We start from the raw sequence: 10,921 nt of genomic DNA on the forward strand, positions 1-10,921 counted from the left end.
ATCTGCAGCTGTGAAGATAATCATCAGTATGAGCTCTGATTAGTTTCTGACCCTTTTAATCTGATTCTAATCAGCAGCACAGGATGGAACAGGAACCTTGACCCTTCATAAGAGTTCATGCCACATTCAGCCTCAGTCTGAGACACTAGTCGTCCAGTAGCAGCGAGGACAGACATGAGACATGATACCTGCTGGATGTCCTGGTGAAGAAGGGTCGGTCGTTGACCGAAGGGACGGCTTCATCCATCAGTGGATATGACTTGATGAAAGTCAGCATCTCGTCTGGAAACTGAACCGATGATTTGAAGTCTGAAGCCGGGCCGTCGCCTGCACATGTCCCGGGTCTGCAGACCAGAACAGAGCCACCTGTCAAAGCTGCTGTCATCATGAAATCACCATGCTCGGCTCGAGTGTCTCACCTTGGCCTGGGAACCTGCTCTTCAGGGACCGGCGTCCAGGACGAGTCGCTGGTCCTCTGCTCCTTGAACTTCCCGTTAAACACTTTCTCTATGTCATCCATGTAGAAGGCACAAACGGCCGAGCCGGGAATACTGGACACACACCAACAAAACTCAAGACTTTTAAAGCTGCTGAACTAAAACTAGTGACTCAGTCTTTATATAATCCAGACATCCTGTCTGTTGCTACATATGAAGTGTAATCAGGTCAGTCTCCTGAAGTATTAGACAAAGAAGAAGCAGCAGAATAGAAAAGGCAGAAAGAGAGAAGGGATGATGGCACATAATAAACCCAAAAACTATCAACACCTTCCCAGGAATAAAGAGAACAGACATAAATAGTCCAACATCTTCGGTCTAAAACATCTCACTCCTAGAAGAAAATATTCTCACGACCTAAACATGCTCCTGTCTTCTAAAAATATAAATATATAAATACATCTTCACTGCTGAGAAATAGTTTTAGTCACTTCTAAAGAAGAACTAGACTTCCTGTTGCCAGTCTTATTTAAATGTGTTTCTCACATAAAAGAAGACGCCTTGAATCAAGAATCATTTATTGTCACTATGTGACGACGTAACGAGATTCTGGGCGCTAGCTCCTGAAATATAAAAAGAATAGAATAAGCACCTGTTGGATTGAGTGGTGAAGACTCCGACCACAGCTGGTCTCTGGTTGATCTGGAGCACGTTGGTCAGAGACTGAAGAACGTCGAAGTAGAAGAAAGAGTCTCCAGGAACTGAGCAGTTCAACCGAGCCTTAACACAGACCAGGACCAGGATCAGTCACGAAAAACTCTTTCAGTTTATTTCAAACAAGGTAACACACTTAGACAGAGCCTGGTCCACCCCAGAGCCTGGTCCACCCCAGAACCCCCCCTTTATGAAGCAGATCCATTAACACCTTTAAGCTGTTCTCTGAGGACACTGTGTTTCTTTCTCAAAGGTTTGTTCTGATGTGACCTGGAGTTCAGTCAAATAATTAATAATCACCTTCAGGAAGGAAGTCCAGTATCTGTCCAGAACTCTGGGCGAGCCTCCGTTATCGTTCTTACAAACACGGGCAACCCGAGAAAACACCACCTGGAGACACGGGACAGAAAATCTTCATTCCACTGGACATGAGAGTTTCTGAGACTAAATCCCTGTCGGCTCCTCTGGGGCCTCGTACCTTCCCGAGGGCCGTGTACTCCACAGCGATCTCGCTCAGGAAGAAGTAGACGTAGTTCCCGTAGTCAATGGCGTGGAGAAAGTGAGGCTCTGCAGAGAGAGAGGATATGATGGTGATAAAAGGCTGCTACCCTTACCTGTTTCTCACTTCCTCCATTTCCCAGAATGCCTTTCAACACCAGGTATAAATGAGCCCCCTTAAGCTCTTCAGCCAAAGGATTTAAATTTAAATATTTATGTGTAAACTGCATCAATTCATGAATTGTAATTATTTTACCCATAAAATGAATCAATATTGAATGTTTTCTTACAAGAAATCTAGTGAAAAAACATGAAATCAAAACCATTCAAGCTAATTTAAATCTGAGGTTAAACTTTTCCTTCAATTAATCCATTAAATACTCCCACCTGTTTTCTAACCAGACCATTCACCAGTTACAGCAAAAGACTGAAAGACTAAGGAAGCTAAATAAGAATGTAAACCCTCTGGAGTCGACAGGTTCAAGACCACGTAGCATTAAGACTCTTCTCACTGAGTCTCTGTTTCAACTTTAGTAGGAACTTCAGCCTATAGATCTTTTTTTTTTAGTGTTTCTAGACCAAGTAAAACTAGACTGGTTCTAAATAACTGAGTCTTTTTCCTGAATATTGTGGTCATGTTTGGTTCACGGAGGAAAACGCTAGCAAGAGGAGAGAGCTAGCAGGAGGAGAGAGGTAGCAAGAGGAGAGAGCTAGCCAGAGGAGAGAGCTAGCTAGAGGAGGGAGCTAGCAAGAGGAGAGAGCTAACAAGAGGAGGGAGCTAGCAAGAGGAGAGAGCTAACAAGAGGAGAGAGCTAGCCAGAGGAGAGAGCTAGCAAGAGGAGAGAGCTAGCCAGAGGAGAGAGCTAGCTAGAGGAGGGAGCTAGCAAGAGGAGAGAACTAACAAGAGGAGGGAGCTAGCAGGAGGAGAGAGCTAGGCCAGAGGAGAGGGCTAGCAGGAGGAGGGAGCTAGCAGGAGGAGAGAGCTAGCAAGAGGAGAGAGCTAGCCAGAGGAGAGGGCTAGCAGGAGGAGAGAGCTAGCAGGAGGAGAGAGCTAGCAAGAGGAGAGAGCTAGCAAGAGGAGAGAGCTAGCTAGAGGAGGGAGCTAGCAAGAGGAGAGAGCTAACAAGAGGAGAGAGCTAGCCAGAGGAGAGAGCTAGCAAGAGGAGAGAGCTAGCCAGAGGAGAGAGCTAGCAAGAGGAGAGAGCTAGCCAGAGGAGAGCGCTAGCAGGAGGAGAGAGCTAGCTAGAGGAGGGAGCTAGCAAGGGGAGAGAGCTAGCAAGAGGAGAGAGCTAGCCAGAGGAGAGCGCTAACAGGAGGAGAGAGCTAGCAGGAGGAGAGAGCTAGCAAGAAGAGAGCGCTAGCAGGAGGAGAGAGCTAGCAGGAGGAGACAGCTAGCAAGAGGAGACAGCTAGCAGGAGGAGAGAGCTAGCAGGAGGAGAGAGCTAGCAGGAGGAGACAGCTAGCAAGAGAAGAGAGCTAGCAGGAGGAGAGAGCTAGCAGGAGGAGACAGCTAGCAAGAGGAGACAGCTAGCAGGAGGAGAGAGCTAGCAGGAGGAGAGAGCTAGCAGGAGGAGACAGCTAGCAAGAGAAGAGAGCTAGCAGGAGGAGAGAGCTAGCAGGAGGAGACAGCTAGCAAGAGGAGAGAGCTAGCAGGAGGAGAGAGCTAGCCAGCTACACATGATAGACAGAAACACAACATGACAACCTTTCCTATTGGTGGAAACATGCATCCATCAACCAATCAGGACATGATGTGTCAGTGGTTGCTAAGCAACAGTGAGGCTATATTCAGTCTATGGAGACAGGAGACAGTTTAGAGACATTTAGACATTATTACTGGTTGGACACCTGATAGTTGTGGACATGGTCCTAAATAGTTTTAATGGAAATAGTTGTAAATAAGTAAATGTGTTGATGAGCTTTAGAAATGTCCAGGTTAGATTTACATTCTAAGTTCTAGAAATGGTTGGTTCTAGCTGGTTCCTCCTGGATCTGATGGTTCTAGTCTGGTTTTAGCTCCAACGTGTTCACACAGTTTGTCAGAATGAAACAATCAGTGTAAAGTCAGACGTGTGATTTTGAGTTGAAAAGAATGAAACCAAATCTCTGCTCTTTACCTCGAAGCCACTTGGAATCGTACTTGACGGTCCTGAGGACGGGTCGGTCTTCTCCGAGGCTCCTGTAGATGATGGCGTCACTGGCCAGGAAGTCCGTCATGGTGGCCGAGTAGAAATCTCCACCTGAGAAACAGACAAGCTGGATACATTCAATGTCTCCATGAATTTAAAGGAGAAGGAAAATCTGAGACTGAAGGAAATATATAAGTAAATATATTCAGACATCACATCAACACCTGGACTCACCTGGTCTCTAATCTGGACTCTAGAGTTATCAGTGGCTTCTTTGTAGCTAGCTAGCATTAGCGTAGCATTAGAAGGTGAAAGTAGAAGATCAGAGGATATAAAACGCTCTCATGTGTTGACTCACCCGCGAACAATCCTACATTGGACTGACCCGACTCGAAGGGACAACGAGCCTGACCCACCACCTCCTCTCCAACCTGCTCCATGGAGGTCATCTGGGGGAGGAGGAGGAGGAGGAGGAGAAGTTTTATAGAGATGAAAGGATAAAACAATAAATTTAATAATGGATTCCATTACTATTATCTTTATAGATGTCATTAGCTTCATCGTCATTTGTTTTATATTTTTATTATATTTATAGTTCAGTTATATTTATATTTATTGTTTAATAACCTGTTAATTTTATTTTAACATGTTCAAAATAAAACTTATCAAATCAAATCATCAAATAATCAAATCGAAACAATCTAACCCTAGATAAACCTCATCTGAGCTACATTAGCTAGATGCTAAGCCTAGATAAACTTAGTCTGGAGCTACATTAGCTAGATGCTAACCCTAGATAAACCTCATCTGAGCTACATTAGCTAGATGCTAAGCCTAGATAAACTTAGTCTGGAGCTACATTAGCTAGATGCTAACCCTAGATAAACCTCATCTGGAGCTACATTAGCTAGATGCTAACCCTAGATAAACCGCATCTGGAGCTACATTAGCTAGATGCTAACCCTAGATAAACCTCATCTGGAGCTACATTAGCTAGATGCTAACCCTAGATAAACTTAGTCTGGAGCTACATTAGCTAGATGCTAACCCTAGATAAACCTAGTCTGGAGCTCCATTAGCTAGATGCTAACCCTAGACAAACTTAGTCTGGAGCTACATTAGCTAAATGCTAACCATTGATAAACCTCATCTGTAGCTACATTAACTAGATGCTAACCCTAGATGAACCTAGTCTGGAGCTTCATTAGCTAGATGCTAACCCTAGATAAACCTCATCTGTAGCTACATTAACTAGATGCTAACCCTAGATGAACCTAGTCTGGAGCTTCATTAGCTAGATGCTAACCCTAGATAAACCTCATCTGGAGCTACATTAGCTAGATGCTAACCCTAGATAAACCTAGTCTGGAGCTACATTAGCTAGATCCTAACCCTAGATAAACCTCATCTGGAGCTACATTAGCTAGATGCTAACCCTAGATAAACTTAGTCTGGAGCTACATTAGCTAGATGCTAACCCTAGATAAACTTAGTCTGGAGCTACATTAGCTAGATGCTAACCCTAGATAAACCTAGTCTGGAGCTACATTAGCTAGATCCTAACCCTAGATAAACCTCATCTGGAGCTACATTAGCTAGATGCTAACCCTAGATAAACTTAGTCTGGAGCTACATTAGCTAGATGCTAACCCTAGATAAACTTAGTCTGGAGCTACATTAGCTAGATGCTAACCCTAGGTGAACCTTGAGGAGCTCGGTCTGTCCTGAGCTCGCTGTCCGTTTTTAATTCCCTCCATATTTCTCGGCCCTGCCGTGTCCTGGCTGTAAGCTCAGCAGGACGAGGACGTTAAATCAAACACTGAATCACTTTAATTAAACGTTTACTCGTCTTTATTGATCTCTGCTCAGAGAGGACGGGAGGAGAGGAAATAAAACCCTCAGCAGGGCCAGACTTCACCTGAAGATAAAGATTAAGGCTAATGAATGAATGTCTGGTCTGTCAACGCGAGCACACCACAAAGTCGAACCAAACAGCCTTGTTTTCAGAACCCTTTTGAATGACTTCTCGCTCCTTACAAAGTTCAAGCTGATGTTATTTTGTGGCGTTGATCCCAGAGCCAGAGCAGACGTTTTCTGAGCACCTTGTGTCTGCTTTTAGATCCAAACTCTTCAAACTCAAAGAGAAGCTCCTCGTCTAGTTTCTACCTCAGTATGAAGCTTCTGTTTAACGGGGTCAGCGTCTGCCAGTCAAACTTAATAGGGTTTGATGTGTTAGACGTCATTAACCCAACACTGGAGACAGGTTACAGGAAACACTAAGAAACTTTACATCAAGTAGCTGAATGATTCACACATCACACATTTTCTTTGGCCTCATTTCAAAATTAAGTCCAACACCTTCCACTTAATCTTCTTCAACATTTCATGACTTTTTGAGCATGTTGATGGCAAAAAGTCAAAGTACAACAATAAAATTCAGAAAAAGGATAATTCCTTGAAGGACTACAGGCTCCTTGGTCCCTTGTAGCTCTAGCCCTGATTAAAGGCTAATTAAAGACTAATTAGAGTTCTTGCTTTGTACGAAGACAAGTGATTGACCTAGAGACGGCTCCACCACTGCAGCCTAGACAGCATCAATATGTGCTGAGCTCTTAGTTCATGGTTAAAACGTCACCGATGCATCCTGGACTCTATCCCGTTACCTTGTAGTTTCTGCAGGTCGGGTTGAAGGCGTTGGTCCCGCAGGCGAACAGAGTCTCGTCATTTCGAGGCACCAACACTTTGACGTAGTTGTAACACTCGTCCTGAAACCAGATCAAAAGCAGGACGTGGTCAGAATGTTTTCTGGAAGAAGGAAAGCAGGAACAGTAGGAGATGTGAACTCACGCTGTTCTTCCCTCGGACCGTACACTTGCTGACATCTCTGGACCTCCACGTCAACTTCTGAAAAACAGGAAGAGGAAGAAATAAGTGATAAACACCAACGAGGACGAATGAGATGATCAGCTGTTTGGACACCAGCACAGACAGCAACATGCTGGTTCTGATATTTGAGGCTTCTTTACTCTCATTATTTGCTATTGTAGTATCTACAATTGATTGCGTTAGTCACAGTCACCCCCTAGTGGTGGTGGTAAACTACCTCAGTAGTCACAGCTGCCCCGGGTCAGGCTGATTCAAGATTCAAGATTTAAGATCACTTTATTGATTAACGAGTCTCAAGATAACAGAGAATCATCACCAAACATCACTCACTCACAATCATACGCCAGTGGAGTTCACACTGGGAGACAGGTGGGTTGAGTGTCTTGCTCAAGGACACAATGGACAGACTAGGCACTAATAACTGTAATAAGAAGAAGAAGAAGAAGAAGACTCACCAGCTGTGGGAGGATTCTCTCTGAAGCCGTCGTCAGGTTCACTGCAAACACGTGATCCCTGAGGAGTTAAAGCACTGAGTCAGCTTCACATTCATCCATTCATCCTCACATTCATCCTCAGACTCAGATTCATCCATTCATCCTCACACGAGAAATGACTAATTATAGATTATCTGACACATTGATTACTTGTGTGTCACATAATTAATTAATTATATGAATTAATCTGATAGTTTTCCTGAGAAAGAAGACAAAGAATAAATAAGTAATCGCCATTGGGGCTGTTATTGGTTATTTGATGAACAACTTGTCAACATAATATTTGTTACTTTTTTGTAACCGTGAAAATATAACTAGAACGTGCATGAAGAAGCTGAAACCTACTGCTAATGCATTTCAGACCTGGCTGCGATGAATACGATTAAATCTTTTGAAGAATTGATGTTGTGAACAGACCTGGCTGCGATGAACAACATGTGATTGATCCGTAACATTGTCTGAAAGTCCAGACCCAGACGCAGCGTGTCGTTGTCCTGAAGTAAACCCTGGAAACCTGGATACCGACACGACTCTGCACACACACACAGTCAGGATTCATGTGTTTACACAGGATTCATTTGTTCATACGAGCTGGGGAAGAGGACACGACCTCCCCTGTAGGAAAGAAATGGTTCCAGACCAGCTCATGAAACTAACATCACCGACCAATCGTTTAAGGGCAGACCAGCGAACAAGAGGCCAGGACACAAACGTCAGTACTCTATCAGTACCCCGTTAGTACTCCATCAGTACCCCATCAGTACCCCGTTAGTACTCCATCAGTACTCCATCAGTACCCCGTCAGTGCCCCATTAGTACCCCGTCAGTACTCCATCAGTACCCGGTCAGTACCCCATCAGTACTCCGTCAGTACCCCGTCAGTACTCCATCAGTACCCCGTCAGTACTCCATCAGTACTCCATCAGTACCCCGTCAGTACCCCGTCAGTACTCCATCAGTACTCCATCAGCACCCCGTCAGTACTCCGTCAGTACCCCGTCAGTACCCCATCAGTACTCCATCAGTACTCTATCAGTACCCCGTTAGTACTCCATCAGTACCCCATCAGTACCCCGTTAGTACTCCATCAGTACTCCATCAGTGCCCCATTAGTACCCCGTCAGTACTCCATCAGTACCCGGTCAGTACCCCATCAGTACTCCGTCAGTACCCCGTCAGTACTCCATCAGTACCCCGTCAGTACTCCATCAGTACTCCATCAGCACCCCGTCAGTACTCCGTCAGTACCCCGTCAGTACCCCGTCAGTACTCCATCAGTACCCCGTCAGTGCCCCGTTAGTACCCCGTCAGTACTCCGTCAGTACTCCGTCAGTACTCCGTCAATACTCCATCAGTACCCCATCAGTACTCTGTTAGTACCCCGTTAGTACCCCGTAAGTACTCCGATAGTACTCCATCAGTACTACATCAGTACCCCATCAGTACCCGGTCAGTACTCCGTCAGTACTCCATCAGTACCCCATGAGTACTCCGTCAGTACTCCGTCAGTACCCTGTCAATACTCCATCAGTACCCCATCAGTACTCTGTTAGTACCCCGTTAGTACCCCGTAAGTACTCCGATAGTACTCCATCAGTACTCCATCAGTACTACATCAGTACCCCATCAGTACCCGGTCAGTACTCCGTCAGTACTCCATCAGTGCCCCATCAGTACTCCATCAGTGCTCCATCAGTACTCCGTCAGTACTCCATCAGTACCCCATGAGTACTCCGTCAGTACTCCGTCAGTACCCTGTCAATACTCCATCAGTACCCCATCAGTACTCTGTTAGTACCCCGTTAGTACCCCGTAAGTACTCCGATAGTACTCCATCAGTACTCCATCAGTACTACATCAGTACCCCATCAGTACCCGGTCAGTACTCCGTCAGTACTCCATCAGTGCCCTGTCAGTACTCCATCAGTGCTACATCAGTACTCCGTCAGTACTCCACCAGCGCCCCGTCAGTACTCCATCAGTGCTACCATCAGTACTCCGTCAGTACTCCACCAGCGCCCCGTCAGTACTCCATCAGTGCTACCATCAGTACTCCGTCAGTACTCCATCAGTGCCCCGTCAGCACTCCATCAGTGCTCCAACTGAATGTCGAGGACCTCACCATCACCAAACTAGACTAGCCTCAGTCCTCCTGTCCGACCTCAGCTGGACTTCCAGTCAGTCTCCACCTGCTCCTCCAGTCTATAGTCTCTGGCTGTCTACAAAGATCGAGGCTACATCAGTTGTCAGTGTGTAGTTGTCAGTGTAGCCCTCCCTACGGGCCCCATACCCACCATCTACACCAAGGATTCCTCTGTGTCCCTTTCAAGATCTCGGAGAGGACGGTCCACAGCCACATCTAGCCAGCTGGAGACAATCAGCTCCAGAGGGGACAGGCTTCCAGCGGGGTCAACAGTAGACCAGGTCACCCTGCTCACACAAGGTCACGAGGATGCCTTCCAGGCCAGTGAGAAAGCTGGGGTAGTACTTAATTGACCTAGCTGGCACCCACAACACCATCTGGCCCTGCGGTCTCCACCTGAAGCTGCTGAGGACAATCCCAGACCGGCATATGGTGAACCTCATCATGGAGATGCTGTCCAACCGCAGCTGTTCAGACCAGAGATGGTCTGCGGTCCCTCAGGGGTCTGTCCTGCCACTGAAGCTTTTTAACATGTCCTACCGGAGACAACTAGGATGTACACATACGCTGATGACCTCTCCATCATTGGAGGAGGACCTGAACCAGGACATGGGCATCCTGCCTGCATATCTTTGCAGCTGGCAGTTACAGCTCAGCCCCAGGAAGATAGTGTCAGCAGCCTTCCATCTCAACAACAGGGAAGCAAAAAGGGAGTAGGAGATCTATGTGGAAAACAAACACCTGGACTCGCAGCAGGCTCCAAATGACCTTGGCGTACACCTGGACTGTCTTTCAAAAAACAAGTGAGGATATGAGGGCCAAAGCCACAGCAAGGGTCTCACTCATGTGCTGCCATGGTACTTAGAAACTCCACAGAAGCCCTTGTCCTCTCCATGGCGCTGGCGCTGTGGCTGTATCTACTGGCTCGTGAAGGTATCGCCCCAGCCAGCCTACATCAAAAACACGTCCTGCATGCCACAACAACACATTCAGCCTCTCCAAGCAAACTTAAGTCCCACCATTCCTTCAAGATGGTGGCCCAAGAGCAGCTCACTTCCTTCCCATAGGACCTGTCTGTAAAGGAAGCTGGCAGCAGCTTGGAAGAGGGAGTGGAAATCGGCAGGATGGACATGAGCACATAAGTACAGCTAGGACCCTGGAGCCATCCAGGACATCCAAACCACCTTCCTGGAGACATCCAAACCACCTTCCGAGGAGGACCTCTTCAAAGTGGGACCTGACACTAGGAGGGGCAAAATGACACAGAGCTGGATGTGTGAAGACGATTCACAAAAGAAGAAGAAGCTAAACGTTCAGGATTCATGTGTTCATCAGGATTCATGTGTTCATCAGGATTCATGTGTTCATACAAGTTAAACATTCAGGGTTCATGAGTTCATACAAGCAGATATTCAGGGTTCATGTATTCGTCAGAGTTCATGTGTTAATACTCACGGTCCGAGCTGACGACGCTGATTGGTTCCAGGTCTTTGGGGAAGGGCGTGGCCGAGGCCAAGAGGAAACAGGAAGTGAGCATAAGAAGCAGCGACGGCCGCTGTCGTCGCCATGGCGACAGCCAGCTGGAGGCGGCCATTTTTTAGTGAAAGAGAGAGGGGGGGG

General features: G+C 46.5%; 1 protein-coding gene across 2 annotated transcripts in view; it reads right to left on the reverse strand.

Moving 5' to 3' along the window:
* LOC125019747 (semaphorin-6D-like) overlaps positions 1–10,917 on the reverse strand; it is a 29,258-nt gene extending 18,341 nt beyond the window's left edge. For both annotated transcript variants that reach the window (XM_047604713.1, XM_047604712.1), the window contains exons 1-12: positions 10,757–10,917; positions 7,576–7,690; positions 7,120–7,177; positions 6,626–6,682; positions 6,442–6,543; positions 4,137–4,227; positions 3,767–3,889; positions 1,630–1,718; positions 1,452–1,541; positions 1,090–1,217; positions 420–551; positions 189–344 (exon numbers count right to left, since the gene is read on the reverse strand). In XM_047604713.1, the coding sequence (XP_047460669.1) occupies positions 189–344; positions 420–551; positions 1,090–1,217; positions 1,452–1,541; positions 1,630–1,718; positions 3,767–3,889; positions 4,137–4,227; positions 6,442–6,543; positions 6,626–6,682; positions 7,120–7,177; positions 7,576–7,690; positions 10,757–10,895 (1,280 nt within the window). In that variant the 5' untranslated portion in view covers positions 10,896–10,917. The remainder of the gene's footprint in view (positions 1–188; positions 345–419; positions 552–1,089; positions 1,218–1,451; positions 1,542–1,629; positions 1,719–3,766; positions 3,890–4,136; positions 4,228–6,441; positions 6,544–6,625; positions 6,683–7,119; positions 7,178–7,575; positions 7,691–10,756) is intronic.
* Positions 10,918–10,921: the final 4 nt, after the last annotated feature.

This window comes from Mugil cephalus, chromosome 14, assembly GCF_022458985.1.
Source record: "Mugil cephalus isolate CIBA_MC_2020 chromosome 14, CIBA_Mcephalus_1.1, whole genome shotgun sequence".
NCBI lineage: Eukaryota > Metazoa > Chordata > Actinopteri > Mugiliformes > Mugilidae > Mugil > Mugil cephalus.